The 15,964-nt window shown below is 45.1% G+C and overlaps 2 protein-coding genes across 2 annotated transcripts; both read left to right on the top strand.

Annotated features, from left to right (window-relative positions):
* Window positions 1–862: 862 nt before the first annotated feature.
* Window positions 863–6,959, top strand: si:ch211-106h11.1 (volume-regulated anion channel subunit LRRC8D). Its single transcript, XM_048245948.1, has 5 exons — window positions 863–1,013; window positions 1,614–2,623; window positions 2,963–3,213; window positions 3,921–4,298; window positions 4,566–6,959. Exons 2-5 carry the CDS (start codon window positions 1,640–1,642, stop codon window positions 5,689–5,691), a joined length of 2,739 nt encoding a protein of 912 aa, XP_048101905.1. The 5' UTR covers window positions 863–1,013; window positions 1,614–1,639; the 3' UTR covers window positions 5,692–6,959.
* Window positions 6,960–8,500: 1,541 nt separating this feature from the next.
* Window positions 8,501–14,959, top strand: ddx39ab (DEAD (Asp-Glu-Ala-Asp) box polypeptide 39Ab). The gene is made up of 10 exons (XM_048245982.1): window positions 8,501–8,607; window positions 9,853–10,061; window positions 10,241–10,368; window positions 10,601–10,877; window positions 11,099–11,217; window positions 12,126–12,257; window positions 12,489–12,598; window positions 12,727–12,871; window positions 12,981–13,128; window positions 14,732–14,959. The coding sequence occupies exons 2-10, from the start codon at window positions 9,854–9,856 to the stop codon at window positions 14,746–14,748; spliced, it is 1,284 nt and encodes a 427-aa protein (XP_048101939.1). The 5' UTR covers window positions 8,501–8,607; window position 9,853; the 3' UTR covers window positions 14,749–14,959.
* The last annotated feature ends 1,005 nt before the right edge of the window (window positions 14,960–15,964 follow it).

Raw genomic sequence — 15,964 nt, forward strand, 5'->3', positions numbered from 1 at the left:
GTTCCAGCTGTGCTTTGAACACACAGAAACTGCATGTAACGGATAGTCAGAGCACCACAGGCCTAGATACAGGGAAACTATTTCACACCTGTTTGAGGAAAATCTCTTACAGACACACACACACACACACACATTTATAATTAATCCAGGTGTTTCGTGCTACTGTCAAGGAGGTACAATTGTTTTAAATTGCATGATTATGATTGGCCACAACCCACACACTGAAATAGAAAGAACACAAACAAATAGTCCAAATAAAAGTTTTTTAAAACACAGGAAACTAGCTGAACATAAGATTAAATTTAGCCTAAATATTCGATTAAAATAGTTACATTTTTAATTACAAATGTTACCAAAAGCTTGATAAACAATCATTAATGAAATCATACTTTGTGTGAAGTAGGCCTACACATTGTTCTGTAATATATGCCTTGCCCTTGGGCATATATTCGTGATTGTGCGCAAAGACGTTTGGACGTCAGCGTATCCCGTCAGAGTTCTCGATTAGTGTGAACAATGCCTCCCTCTGCTGTCCAAAAAGCACGATATCATGCAACAGTCTTCAAAACGTAGTTAATTATGACTGAAGGATTAACTTGTACAGGTTTATTCTTGTACAGAAGTATTGCTAAACTTTATATAGTCCTTGTTAAACACACGGGCACTTATTAGGGTTGCAGGGATTGGCGCGTCCATGTAGGCTATTGACTGTAGGCCTAAACATTGATTCCCATTTCCCCGGGCTCTTTCTTGCCATGGCAACCTCAAAGGAGCAGAGAAACACGTGATATGACCGCCTTTCACATCCCGGATCAGCGCCCCTATTGAAGTTTGTGCGAAAGTTTCGGTCCGCTCCCGAAAGAACCGGACTGCACCGGACTTGAGGCATTGAATACGGCTGAATTGTACTGTGTCGCGTTATAAAATACCACCAGCTCAACAAATCTGCATCACCTTGTCAAATGGAGATTTAAAGTCAAGAAAGTGTGATTTGATCCACCAGAAAATCCGCAGTAAGTGTTTTCCTCATTGAATATTCAAAAATACATCAACGCTGCGCAGAGGTTGTCGACTTGCCAGTCAATTAGATATTTTTTAGAAACAATTTACCACATGTCATATTACCATTTTCTGTTTGCTGCACTTTACAGTCACAAAGAAACTCACTTTAGGCTCAGTATGCGTTAATGCGTTAATTAAGGGGGCCTGCTGGACCCCTACCAAACTGTATTTAGGCAGGAGTCATAGCTCCAAGAATATAGACATCTTTGTTAAATATATGTAGAAATACTAGTAAAACAACTGTTCCTTTACAGCCAGGAAAGAGTCTTTTTGCTCCATATTGCCAAGCTCCCCATGACCCCCTCTCACCCATCCCCCATCTGCAAAATACCCTGCTCAGTTTGAAACTCAGATTTAGACTTGGTAAACAAGTTGTTTTGCAGACTTTTCTACAGTGAAGGCTTTGTTGTATGCCAGCAGCAAAACTTTGCTCAGACCTTTTTTGTTTAGAGCTTAGTTGCATGATATTAGTCAATTACTGTAGACTCACAAACTTTGATTGAATTAATCTCTCCAGTGAAATGAATTTGCCTTCTGTCCATCTCTTTCAGTCCTGTCCCGCTCCCGTCTTGCAGAGATGTTCACCCTGTCCGAGCTGGCATGTCTGAATGAACGGCAGAGCAGCTACAAGCTGCTGAAGCCCTGGTGGGAGGTGTTCATGGACTACTTGGTGGTCCTCATGCTCATGGTGTCGGTGCTTGCCGGCACTCTGCTGCTCTCTCGCGACCGCGTGGTCTGCCTTCCCATCCAGCCCACCCCACTGTCCAGCAACCTCAGCCTGGCCTCTCTGGGCACCTCCCCAGAAGACGTCCGCACTGCCCCAACCTCGCCAGCCTCCAGCCCCCCACCCCAGCCTCTCTTCCCCCCTCGCCTCCCTTCATCGCCTGGGGCCAAGAGCTCGCCCCGGGGCCTCCGCACCAACCTGGACTACCAGCAGTACATCTACATCAGCCAGGTGTGCTACCACGAGGCGCTGCCCTGGTTCTCCCGTTTCTTCCCTTACGTGGCGCTTCTGCAGTCGCTGGTGCTGCTGGCCAGCGGCTGCTTCTGGTTCCACTTCCCGCTGACCTCGTCGCGCATCGAACACTTCCTGGCCATCCTGGCCAAGTGCTCCGAGTCGCCGTGGACGTCCCGCGCGCTCTCACACGCCGCGCGGCTGGACCGTGGCCAGGGGAGACCCGTGGAGGATGGAGAGAAGGAGGAGGAGGAGGAGGGGGAGAGGCTGAAGGTGCACCTGCTACACCCCGTCCCCACTGCCTCCCTCACCAGACAGTCCAGCCTGGACTCAGGGACGGACAGCCCCCTGCTGGTCAGGTCGGGCAGCACGTCCACCGCCGCCCCTCCGTCGCCCTGCCCGTCCACACTGTCACGCACCTCCTCACTGTCCACTTTGTCCTTCACTGACACCGGCTCTCCTCAGCCACAGATGTCCCGCGTCGTCCCGGATGCGACGAGGCCAACTGCAAGACTGGACCGCAGCGATGGGGAGCAGGCGCGGGCGCTGTTTGAGAGAGTGAGGCGCTTCCGGGCCCACTGTGAGAGCTCTGATATCATCTACAAGGTCAGAGTAGACTCCAGCATACTTTTTCATTTTTAGACTACATGAACTGATTTGGTATGATGCTATTTTACATGTGGATTTTACAAGGTGGAAAGGATCAAATCATACTTGGAGGGATTGATGCTTGTCTGCATATGGTGTCCAGTTTCACATTTAGTTTTCTCCTAAATTATCAGTGGTCACAATTTTAATTACACGAAAACTCATCCATGTTATTATGTCATTTTTCTACTCAAAGGAAGACTAAGGCTGATGAAAACTCTTTTCTGAAGTGGACATGAATAAATCTGTAAAAGTGTGTTGCCATGTCAGTGGTTTCCATGTTGCTATTTCCCGCAGGTTTACATCGCTCAAACAGTTTTCAAGGTCCTGAAGGTCGTTCTTATCGTGAGCTACACCACCCCTCTGCTGGGATCCATCACCTTCATCCACGTCTGCCAGCCCCTGTCCCACGCCCTGACGGGCTACCAAGCCTTCGAGTGCACCCATGCCCTGGCCTCGGTCCTGCACAAGCTGCTGGTGGTCTACCTGTGTCTGGTGGGCCTCTTCGGCCTGCTGGGCCTCTACACGCTCAGCTGGATCTGCCACAAGTACGGCTGTGACCGCTGAACAAACGGGCGAGCGCCAGGAATTTATTCATGTGTCTGTCCTCATGAGTGAGTGGTGTGTTTGCTATCGCAGAGTGTCCTCTGGAGGGGACGTACCCGGTGTGGTTTTGTGAGTGCACTAAACCATCAGTTGGTGTTTTCTTTGTTCTAACTTAGTATGTGGAGCTCAACTCCGGTGGTTGGGCGTGACTGGCCTAGGAATGGGAAAGTGGCCCTCTAATCAGCTTTGCTGGCTTTGTAGTTCTGTAGGGGTCAGTTTCAAGGGGTTGGGAGAGATTTGTACCACCAACACGGCTCTCACAAGCTTGTCTCTGTTATGCTGTCTAGGAATGCATTGGCATGACTATTTGAACTCCTCTCCTACCATGGGAGCAAAGGCATGCCTTGAAAGCTTTAGTCGCCATTTTACAAGGGATGTACTTTAAAAGGCTTCAAAAGGCACTCGTGGTTCTGCTATGCAAACAGTGTAATCTTCTTGGCATCTAGTAAAACATATGAGGTTAACTATCTGAGATAAACTGACACTGACACTGACACTTACCTCATCTTTGTTGTAGAGTTCTAACATCACTAACAGCCTGATTAAGTCATATCATACTTCAATTTGATTAAACATGCCAAGACACTTATACCAAATTTTACAGAGGACCTCATAACCTTGTTCTTCCTGCTGTGTTTATGATCCACAGGTCCTTGCGGAAGTACTCCTTCCAGTGCCTACACGAGACCGGCTCCATGCTGGACGTGCCGGACCTGTGCAATGACCTGGCCTTCCTGCTCCACATGGCCGACCAGTACGACCCACTGCTGGCGCACCGTCTCTCCGTCTTCCTGTCGCCGGTCAGCGAGACGCGGCTGCTTGAGGAGAACCTGGAGCGGCGCTGGGGTGCGGAACGCCTGCGGGGCATGACCACCTGTGACCCACAGGGCCGCACGCAGCTTCAGCTGGTGGCCCTGTCCAGCCTGCCCCCTGCCCTCTTCACCCTCAGCCAGCTGGAGGTGCTTAAGCTGGAGCTCATCGCTGATGCCAAGCTTCCCACACAGATCTCCAACATGACAGCCCTCAGGCAAGTAGACTCAGACACAATACAAATAGACCGACGGTGATGCACATCATATATACTGAAGAGATGGTAATTTATTGTAATAGCATGAATAAACTCCTAACCTTGGTCCATCTGAGTAGATATTTACTGAGTAGATATTCACTTTACTGTACTTACTGTGACTGATTACTGTGACCAAACATCAAATTTCGATGTCTCTGTGGAACTATTTTGTTTTATTTAATTCTACTCAGTGCTGAGCTAAGCTGCTGTCTGTTGCACCCACAGGGAGTTGCATCTCTATCACTGCACAGCTGCATTGGAACCGGGCGCTCTTCTGCATCTGCAGGAGCGTCTGGAGGTCCTGCACCTCACCTTCACTCAGGCCACAGACATCCCTGGCTGGGTGTACTCTCTTCGTGGCCTCCAGGAGTTGCACATGACCGGTCACCTGGGCTGCGAGAGTGGTGTGGGTCGTGGCTGGGCGCTGGGCAGCTTGCGGCAGCTGCGCCACCTGCGCGTGCTCACGCTCCGCGCCTCCCTGCAGCGCATCCCAGCCGAGCTGGGCGAGGTGGCGGGCAGCCTTTTGCGCCTGGAGGTCCACAACGAGGGCGCCCGGCTCCTGGTGCTCACGGGGCTGCGGCGGCTGGCCGGCCTGACCGAGCTCCAGCTCCAGGGCTGCCAGCTGGAGCGCCTGCCCTCTGCGCTTTTGGCCCTGGCGGGCCTCCGTAGTCTGGACCTGCAGCACAACTGCCTGCGCACCCTGGAGGAGCTGCTGAGCCTTCAGCACCTGCGCCGCCTCTCCTGCTTGCGGCTCGCACACAACCGCGTGCTCGCCCTGCCTTCCAGCGTGGGCGTTTTGCGGCGGCTCGAGCTCCTGGACCTGGCCCACAACGAGCTGCAGAGCCTGCCCCCGGCCCTCTTCACCCTCCACAGGCTCCGGCGGCTCTACCTGGCCGGCAACCTACTGGAGGTCCTGCCGGCGGAGGTGGGCTCCCTGGCGCTGCTCCGGGAGCTCGATGTGAGTGGGAACCGGCTGGAGAGCCTCCCGGCGGAGCTCTGCACGAACTGCCTGGAGCTCCGCAACCTGAACGTGAGCTTCAACTCTCTGGGCACTCTCCCCCCAGACGTTGGCTCTCTGAACCAACTCTCGCAGCTGGACCTGAGAGGTAACAGTCTGGAGCAGCTCCCGGCAGAGCTGGGCTGCTGCGCCGGGCTGTGTGGCGGAGGCCTGCTAGTGGAGAACTGGCTGCTTCACTCGCTACCTCGTCACGTCAGGGACCTCCTGACGCGGCCCTGCTCGTCCTCCACCTCCTCTTCCTCCCAGCCGCCCTCCCGACCAGAGTCTGACAGTTTCCCCACTTTCTCCACCAGTCACTGGAGCTTCCTATTGGCAGCAGAGTCTCGGATATGAAGGCAAACAATGGCTTCCAGTGTTTCCCATACATTGACTTATTTGTGGCGGCCCACCACAATATCAACATTGACCACCACACAATGATTTTCCTGGTTGTACTAAATTGTGTTAAATCTGGTTAGAATCAAAACCACATTGCACTAATTTGTTAAAAACTGTTGCATTCAGGTTAATTCTGCAAACCTACCACCACAAATAGAATTCAATTCTGTGGGAAACACTGGCTTCAGAGACAGGCACCAAGAAGAGGTAAATAACAGCAGTGTTACTGAATGAACTGAAATTTTGCATAACACAACTAAGCATGTTAATTCTTGTACTATATCGGGGCAACAAAACAAAAGGCCACATGCTAAATTTAAAATGTAGGCTATATAATCAAGCTAAGGTAGGCTTCCTCTAAAAGAGTAATTAATTCTGCTCACAATGGTATTGCTATTGCTACTTTTTTTTGTAACATTCATTCTAAAGGGTGTAGGAGGAAATTTTAACCTTTCAAATCTGTGTGCAAGAAAACCACATACTGTATGTGTGTTCTGTATAATTTACTCATGTGCTCTTTTACTTTTGTTTGTGAGCAAGTTATTCATAGAAGTGTATAAGTGAAGAGAAATTGGGATGATGAGAGATGTTTAGCATTTGTGACATTTTTTCTCAAGGTGATTGGGCCTACGTGCTGGTTTGTTAAGATAGAGGGGGCCCTGAGATGGAGCTGTCATCTTCACTAAGGAGGTTGGCGCCTTCATGTATGTTAGGTCAAAGTTTGGGTAAATGTTACTGATGTCGGTTGTTAAGGGATACATCCTTGAGTGCAATGTTGGACGAGTTTGGGTGATATGGTCAGTGAATATTTGTCATACCACAGATGGAGATGTAAGCTTTTGACATGCTCTATAAGAACTGTGCCTTTTCTCTTTATCTTCAGACTACGTGTATTAGCGACATGGCGTAGGTCGAGATTTCTGAACTTCTGACTGACTGCTGACTCTGCCTGAGAAATGTTTTGAACAATCCAGAATTTTAGCATGAAAAGGGGATCTTGTATGTTGAATTGTAGGCCTAAGTCAGAGGTGGTTTGACCTGATAATTTGCTTCAACTAACAAAATGTCTAATAAAGGTACACAGGCCAAGCAAATATAATGACAAGGCATCTTCATAAATGTGTGTATTCAAATGTAAAGTTACATTCTTTTTTGTGGCTATAGCAGCAAACTGTGAGTCACCATAGGGATCATGCTAATGAATAAATATTCTCTAAATCCTGGTTGTCTGTTGGATATTCTGTATTATGATCTCAATCTACATCAGATCATTAGACATAATAATCAGAAACATGATAAAATCTTGATTATATGTTGACACACTATAAGAACCATCTTGTCTTTTTTGTCTGTTTTTTTGGTGTAGGTGTAAACGGGTGTGTTCCAATTGCCTCATAGTAACTGTGAAGTGAACAATCATAGGCTTAACATATGGTGGGGTGGGGGGTTGTAACTGGTAACCCCTCCGTCAGTGCAACACCACCTCAAACACCCATCAATCATAATGAAACTGTTATAGGCCTACAACACAATGAAGTGGTGGGCTCAATTGCCCCAATCGATACAGGGCATGTTAAGTGATTATGTTCTGTTGGGAGCGACAGCGTTCAGTCCGAAGGAAACTGCAAGTTTCAGACAAAATTGTGCAGTGACTAGAAATCAGGGAATTCAGCGTAGGGAGTTCAGGGACCCTTTGCCATCAGGACTAGGCTGGTTAGCAGCACGCAGAGTTTCTCAGTTGGAATTGAGAGTGGGTCTGGATAAGTTTAATTGACTTACGACTTCCAGCAGGGGTGTAGCCTAACTAGCAGTGATATTGAGCATCAAACAGTCATTTGATCTGGTCTGATAGGGACCAGAATTCCAAACAAGCAATGTTTGAAATATAACCTGGTAATTTTCCAACAATCTCTGTAAATAAACAGATACCAATGGTTATGTTTCCTCTCTGTCAAAGATGACTAACCCAGGACACAATGTTGAGTGCTATAGCCATCACCAGTAATGAACATCAGGGCAGAGTGGTAGACTGGGTCCAGTGAGCAAGCTGTAGCATTTCTATAAACATAGAACTGACACAAAAACTGCTTCAACAACTTGTTTCCTACATTCCATAGGGAGGTTGGCTTTGTTTCCGTAGAAGAAACCATTTTTTTTTGTCTCAGTTGTTTTTACTAGGATGGCTATATGGGAATGTGATGTGAGTTAGTCATCCATACCAAGATATTTGTACTCAGAAACTCTATCAGTGCTGGAACCACTAAGTGGTTATTTGCACACCAACCTCAATGTTCCTTGCTCTAGTAAATAGCATAGGCCTATATTTAGTTTTCTTTTCATTTAGTTCTAATTTAAGATTAATGTGAGCTTCTTGAAGAACATTGAATGAAAGCTGAAGATAAAACTTAAATTGGTGCATTAAACTCTTACCAGATCGTTTCAGACGTTTTTGTTAACCCAGGTTATAAATGCAGGCTAGGCCTACTCAATTCCAAAGAAATAGGCTACACGTCCATGGCGTAGTAGCCTACTAGCGATTGTATTTGCATGCCCGTGCTTTAGGGACATTTGAAAAGGGCTTCAATGCCTCTTGGCCAGACAGACCTGCAAAGCATGCCCTAAGGTTCGCATGGGTATGTCACAGACTACATCGGGACGCAACCCATCCCACTTCTTGAATAGTTGGGTAGTTGATTCGAGTTGAACAGGTCGAGACGAGCATCTCCAATAACCAATAGCATTGCTGTATCTAATAGAGGCGGATCTTCCGCAAGGCGGTATAAACTGTTAGGCCTACCGCTTGCACATGCGGTTTTGATTCATTGAGTCAGTCTCTTTAGTCAGTCTTGAGAAGTTTTGTGTCCCAACAAGGTAAGATACGTTATTTGTTTACCCTCATTATTCGATGTTGTTTGTGTACCTAATTGTTTACTGTTGGCGTTGTTATTAAGCGGTTACATTTTAGTGAAACATAGATACCACACGACTAAGAAACGAATCGCTGGTTAGCTCATCGTGGAAAATTAGCTAACGCTAAGAGTAACATAATAAATAGGCTAACTAGCTTTCATACTCTAACGTTAGTTAATTTCCCGAGTACCGAGATGAATGGTAAATATCTTGAAATGAATTTCTTCACTGATTCAACTCTAAAGCCCCTTAATCGGAAACTCTAGTATGATTTTCAGAATGTGACGAACTTTGGGACTAGCTATTGAGCCTTCGAGCAACAAGGGACGTTGCAGGGTCCCATTGTCCCTTTACATCTGATAGGCCTGGCGCGTAGTAGCGTACATTTTAGACAATTCTGTTTTCCTCCTAAACGTTGATTGGGACTAGTTTGATTTAGAACGACTGTACTCGGTAAAACTATCTATTGCGTTCAACAACACCAGTGTTTTTACTAATAACGTACCGTTAACGCAGATTAAGAGCGCGTTTTTGCTAACGCAGTTAGCTGTCTAGCCTAGCTTGATTAGCCAGAGTTAGCTTTGCTAACCTAAACGCGGGTTGAAACCAGTCGGAAGCTACATCAGCTGAGCGCCATTTACAGGTATCTCCTGCAAGTAAATCTAGCGCGGCACTGTACCTGGATGATAACAAAATCTGATTTAAAATAGACTCTTATACATTTACTGTTTGATTAGTTGATGTTGTGTATGGGATTAGTGCAACTGTTTGGTAACGAACAAGTTGTTCAAGTTTGTGTACAGGTTATGCTGATCTTAGTATTTGTGAACTTTAGTGTGAAATGACTCGCCAGTGCTTCTAGTTATTTAGTTAGTAACTTAGGCAGTATTGTTGACCTAGTATTAATGGTGACTGTCCTTTGTTCACACAATCTACAGCTTCATTAGTTATCATGCATTTTATGAGTTTCTGTAATACCTGAAATTACTTAAATTACTATCTGAATGTAGTGCACATACTAGATTTTCTTGCCACTGCTGCCCTGGAGTTTTGTGCACTTTGTGGTTTGTTAACCAATGGACATGGATCAAAAGCCATTGAGGGGACACTTGACTATTTCCTCTGATTTGCAGTCTATATTGTTTTAGGAGAAATTGTCTTAACCTTTGACCTCTTAACCATTAACCTCTCTCATTCATCTTGTAGCATGGCTGAGAACGATGTTGACAACGAGCTGCTCGACTATGAAGACGACGAGGAGCAGCAGGTAGCCCCAGAGAGCGCCGCTCCTGCGGGCAAGAAGGAGGTGAAAGGCTCCTACGTTTCCATCCACAGCTCCGGCTTCAGGGACTTCCTCCTCAAGCCCGAGCTGCTCCGGGCTATCGTGGACTGCGGTTTTGAGCACCCGTCTGAAGGTAGATCAAGCGGGAAACAATGAGTGACACACCAATCAGGGACTGGGTGGTGTTTAGGTGTATTAATACTTGAGGACGTTATAAACTATTTGCTGTTCCTGACATTGGTTGAGTGATGAGAACTTACCTTTTTGTCTCCAGAACATGTAAAGCATCTGCATTCTGTTTTTCTCTTTCAGTCCAACATGAGTGTATCCCTCAGGCCATTCTGGGTATGGATATATTGTGCCAGGCTAAGTCTGGTATGGGAAAAACAGCCGTGTTTGTTCTTGCTACACTGCAGCAGATAGAGCCTGTAGATGGACAGGTGAGAAACAAGATGGTGGTTCATTATTTAGAGCTTGTGTACTCTTAAGTGTATTAAGTCTTTGCTCAATCACACTTAATATTTCTAGATGTGGTTTCTGATTGTTGTAATAGCTGTAATCAAAAACAATCTGAACTTTCAGTGGATGATGTACTGTTTGGGGAAAGTCTACCATTTGAATGTTCCCACTGCTTGTTTGTTTATATTTTCCCCTTTTCCATCTCTCTCCCAGGTGTCAGTCCTTGTGATGTGCCACACACGTGAGTTGGCTTTCCAGATCAGCAAAGAGTACGAGCGCTTCTCCAAATACATGTCGAGCGTGAAGTGTGCCGTGTTCTTTGGCGGCCTCTCCATCAAGAAGGACGAGGAGGTCCTCCGCAAGAACTGTCCCCACATCGTGGTGGGCACACCTGGCCGTACCCTTGCCCTCATTCGGAACAAGACCCTCAGTCTGAAGAATGTCAAACACTTTGTCCTGGATGAGTGTGACAAGATGTTGGAGCAGCTGGGTAAGATGGAATTGCTACCCCTAGTATGTTACAATGGTTGCTCAAAATAGTTTAGTAATCACTGGTAGTAGCCATTTTGTGATTGAACAAAATGGGACTGGTTGCTAATGAAGAAAAAGTAGCTGTTGTTGATGTAATTTTAATGATAGCAATGATTACAATTGATGTGCTTTTAAAGGCCAGGGATTTAATGTACTCTCGTCTTTGTGATCCTCCCACAGACATGAGGCGTGATGTGCAGGAGATTTTCCGGCTCACACCCCACGAGAAGCAGGTCATGATGTTCAGCGCTACACTAAGCAAGGAGATCCGACCCGTCTGCCGCAAGTTCATGCAGGACGTGAGTGTTTGGGCCTCTACTTCCAAAGGCTGACTTCCAAAATAATTAGGGCTGTAATGATAAGCATATTGAAACCGAAACCGCAACGCTCATATCCACAAACCTGTGTCGAGATGTGAGAAGGCAGAATTGCGACACACCCCTTCCAATGTGTCCAGCAGGCCTTGCAGCTTTGGCAGTCGCCTAAGCAACACCCCACGTCTCCCGCCTTTAACTACCGTTACGTTGTCCATAAATAAATCAAAAAGGCTCAAAAAGGCCTGTCTCAAGGAGAAAAAGTATTACCTTGAAATTTAAACGCATGTGGGGAAACTGAACAGTCCAACCAGTAGACTACGATAAGCTAGCCAGCTAGGCGACTTTGTTTACAATATTTCCAGGCTTCAACTAGAGCTACTGACGGCTAAGCAACAAGAGACAGACAGAGGTAGAGCTGTAATAGAAATAGTACCCAGGCTATAATCTGCATAATGTGTGCCGCCATGAATATCAGAAATTCAGTATTTTCTCATAATATTTTATCTTATCAGTATTTTAAATTTCAATAGCATACCAATATAATATATTATCAGTATATAATATATTATCAAATCAGTCCAGTTTATACAAGTTTTCAAATATTCTAATCCTCTTCCAAATTAGTAAAATGTTATTTTTTTACATACATACATACATGCATACATGCATACATGCATGCATGGATCAAAAATCGTAATACAAACCAAATCGTTTGGTATATTGTTACAGCTCTAAAAATAGATAGATAGTATATGGGCTCAGATCTGTTGAAGCCTTTTTTTAATTGTATAGGTTTTAAGGTGTAATCATGTCATGGTATATTCAGCCATACTTTTGACTGGTTATGCTATGCTGCTTCCTTGTCTAATGGGCCTTATTTCTCCTTTCAGCCCATGGAGGTGTTTGTGGATGATGAGACCAAGCTTACTCTGCATGGCCTGCAGCAGTACTACTGCAAGCTGAAGGACAGCGAAAAAAACCGCAAGCTCTTCGACCTTCTGGATGTGCTGGAGTTTAACCAGGTAGGAAGGAAAACAGTTGACTAGTTTGAGGGATGTAGTATGTAGTGTTCAAATGTAACAACATTTTGGTTTGAAGGAATTCGTGAAATATCTAGTTTGCACATTTGATTGTTCCAGCAGGTATTTAACACCCACCATCAACAGTAATTGGTTTAAAGTTACAGTTCTCTGTGGTCTCTTTGAATCCTGCTTTGTGAATTGGTTTGCTGTAATTCCCATCTCTGCCTGCAGGTGGTGATATTTGTGAAGTCTGTGCAGCGCTGTATGGCTCTTGCCCAGCTGCTGGTTGAGCAGAACTTCCCTGCCATCGCCATCCACAGCAGCATGGTCCAGGCTGAAAGGTCAGTCAGACTGCCCACGGCAGTGACCACTCATCCTTAAAATACTCAAAGACCTCACTTCTGCAGATGTGATGACCAGTTGCTCAGCATGACTCTCATCCACGTTCATTTGACTCCATTATCCCCAGGCTGTCCCGGTACCAGCAGTTCAAAGACTTCCAGAGACGGATACTGGTGGCCACCAATCTGTTTGGTCGGGGGATGGATATCGAGCGGGTCAACATCGTGTTCAACTACGACATGCCAGAGGACTCAGATACTTATCTGCACAGAGTACGTCCCTAAAGAAAACAGTGGGGTGCTAAAGTAAACTTTAGGGGACTAAAGCATAACCGACCTTAAGTTTTGCTTCTGAGCTAACCTTTACTTATCCCCCCCCCAGGTGGCCCGTGCTGGCAGATTTGGTACGAAGGGCTTGGCTGTTACCTTTGTGTCTGACGAGACTGACGCCAAGACGCTGAATGATGTGCAAGACCGTTTTGAAGTCAACGTTGCTGAGCTGCCAGATGAGATTGACATCTCATCATACAGTAAGTTTTTGTGTTTATAGTCAAAGTTGGAGATGGGCTTATTCCAGGTACATGACATGGTGACTGACAGAATGGGTTCATAGTTCCTGTTGGTCTTTAGCCTGGAAACCAGACTCTCTGACTTCACAGAGAGTCTGGCCTAGATCCATAGGCGTTCGTTTATTTCCGGGTGGGAGGGCAAAGTTTTGAGGTTTAAAATCATTGGAGTTCCTTTGAACCAATCACTAACAACCGGCGTTTCGTCATACAGAGAAGTTTCTCTGCAGCACACCCATAACAAGCACGGGTGCATCTTATCAGCAAACAATCACACGTTTCATCTGCGTAACTCTCGCCGAAATGCGACATTCAGTGTTTTGTGAATGTACCCAAGTCAAACTTTCATATAAATGCATAAGTACGTCCAAAGCGCCACTTTTAAGCTTGTATGTGTTGTCGTTTTCGGGTGAAATTACCTTTTGAATGGGATTCCTATAGGGCTACTACTTTTTTGATACAATCGCGTCAAAATCGCTATTTTTCAAATACTATGAAGGCTTGACACAACATGAGACTTTGATCGAAGTATCATCAGTGTCTCTACACATGAACTTGAGCATTGAGAACATTGTTGGTGTACAGAGTTTACTAAAAGAGAGGTTTTGAACAAAACCTTGTTTTTTCTGCTCACTGCCATCTTGCAAGGAGTGAGTTGTCCAAAATCGTTCTTTTTAGCAAACTATGTGTACACAAACTATGTTCTTAATGCTAGAGTTCATATGTAGACACTGATGATAACTTGAAACTTTGATCAAAGCATGTCGAGCCTTCTTAGTGTTTGAAATTTTGACCCGACCATGTAGCCTACTAAACTACAGTTTGACTCGGGTACGTTCGTAGCCTTTAGTGACAAAATCTATGACTAAAGTTTAGCTGACGATATAACATCCTACTCCACTGTGACTTCGTTCGTGACACTCCTGTTAATAGGCTAAACTATTATTTACATTTGCAAAGTCATTTTCGCTCCCTACGTTGATGTATTCCAAGTGATCTGCTTCAGGGGCGGGGACGTAGTAATTGAAACACCATACCTGGGTACGTAATCGCTCTCAGGGACGCCCACTGTTCGCTGGTTGGTCGGCTGCCCAACTGCCGAAGTAAACGAGTGTGAATCAACCTATTCCAGACGGAGTACTGTAGGGAAAAGAAATCGACCGGAAGTACGTAGACAGGCCAAGGCCAGGCTAGTTGGTCTTTGGTGTTCAGAAAAATTTGGATTTGTTTGTAGTTGGACTGTTGGGTATTGTAATAGTCAGACTGTTGAATATTATAGCAGGGGAAAAAATGAAGGCATTCCAGCAAAGAATCAGAGTAAGAAACTGTATGAACTTGATCTTTGAATCCCATTTAACCAAAGGTTTTGTAGACAAGTTCTGTCTGCTCTAATAATTGTTCTTAATAGGCTGTTGTATAATGTGCTTGACACATGGCTTTAACCAGAATGTGGTAACCGAATAATGTTTGTGGATAGACGGCCCTTTGAATCTCATGTCAACACTGAAATGCAGGAATGTCCAGCTGTTCTCACCACATGTCCTCCTGTTGTCTCCTCTCTCTGCAGTTGACCAGTCCAGATGAGTTCTTACGTATTGTGGATATGCTCCAGGCTCTCAGTCGCTCCCGTGTTTTGTGTTTTGTTTTTTTTTTTTTTTTTTTTTTTTTTTTTTTTTTTAAAAATCAAGCTCATTCTGTTCTACAGTTTTAACTTTATTTGGTCTCCTAATGCTTTTATTTCTAAATGTGCCAATTGTGTTTCTTTGTCGTTGGAATTAAAAGTTTTTATACACCATAATGGCTTGGCTCCCTTTGTCTCTTCTCTCCAGTGTTTTTGGTGTACATTAAGGCAATACGTTTAGGCATCCTTTCCTAATTAAATATGATGGCACGTTGTTTGTGGTCTGGTATAGGCCACCATATAACTGTGAAAGGCCTTCAGTGTGGTCTCACCGTAAGGCACGTTGGCATGCTATTCAGTGTTCTGTGCCAAATGTGTTGGCTGTCTGCGTGCCTTTAGAAGTACTTAACTTACCAGTTTTAGACTAAAACCTTTGCCAGATCTCTTTAGACACTTTAATTGGGTGTTATGGCCATTATTCTGGTAGGTTAATTGGAGTATTTCTGAGCGTAACATGATTTAAAAGTTTTCCTTACAAAAGCTATAGCTTGCACACATCCTCAAATTTGTTATTTCAGTGGAAAAGAAAGATGTGACCTGACCAGATGCTTGTGCTGGTCTGAAATGTCTGCAGTTGGTTAATTGCTGTTTTCCAGATTTGGGAAAAATAGAGATTTAGGGGATAGTCTTGCTGTGGACATGGCCTTGTATGCTCTACTAAAACTAAAATGCAGATTTTATTTAATGCAAACAACCAGGTTGACCGATAGAGCTCTGTCTTTGGAAAAAGCAGTGCAAACCAGCCTTTTCATCAGATGCTTTTGCTGTCAAGGTTCAGAGAAACATTGCCATACATCAGTCCTGTAAGTATTTTAAATTGTTCTCGCGTCAGAGGGAACCTCTATGACCTGAGCTCACATACAGTAAACTAGCTAAGCTTGTAACATGACTGCTGAGATGGTTGACCATCAAATATGCACAATGATGCATGTAACAAAGCAGTTCTAACATAATCATGTCTGTTTATTCTACGTGTATAAGCATACTTGTAAATATGTCATGTTACATAAGAAAAAAAATGTTGGAATGAACAGGTTATAGCTCTCCCTAAATATAGCATCCTACACTAATACTGCCTGCATAGTTATCACGATACTTCCCCTTACTATCTATAGCCCA

Source organism: Alosa alosa, chromosome 6 (genome assembly GCF_017589495.1).
Source record: "Alosa alosa isolate M-15738 ecotype Scorff River chromosome 6, AALO_Geno_1.1, whole genome shotgun sequence".
NCBI lineage: Eukaryota > Metazoa > Chordata > Actinopteri > Clupeiformes > Clupeidae > Alosa > Alosa alosa.

Bases quoted from the DNA above. Each gene is read 5' to 3' on its own strand.
- ddx39ab (XM_048245982.1), top strand. From the start codon at position 9,854: ATGGCTGAGAACGATGTTGACAACGAGCTGCTCGACTATGAAGACGAC. The intron at 10,369-10,600 runs GTGAGAAACAAG...TCTCTCTCCCAG, and splicing joins TAGAGCCTGTAGATGGACAG to GTGTCAGTCCTTGTGATGTG. The intron at 12,599-12,726 runs GTCAGTCAGACT...CATTATCCCCAG, and splicing joins AGCATGGTCCAGGCTGAAAG to GCTGTCCCGGTACCAGCAGT.
- si:ch211-106h11.1 (XM_048245948.1), top strand. From the start codon at position 1,640: ATGTTCACCCTGTCCGAGCTGGCATGTCTGAATGAACGGCAGAGCAGC. The intron at 2,624-2,962 runs GTCAGAGTAGAC...TATTTCCCGCAG, and splicing joins GCTCTGATATCATCTACAAG to GTTTACATCGCTCAAACAGT. The intron at 4,299-4,565 runs GCAAGTAGACTC...TTGCACCCACAG, and splicing joins TCCAACATGACAGCCCTCAG to GGAGTTGCATCTCTATCACT.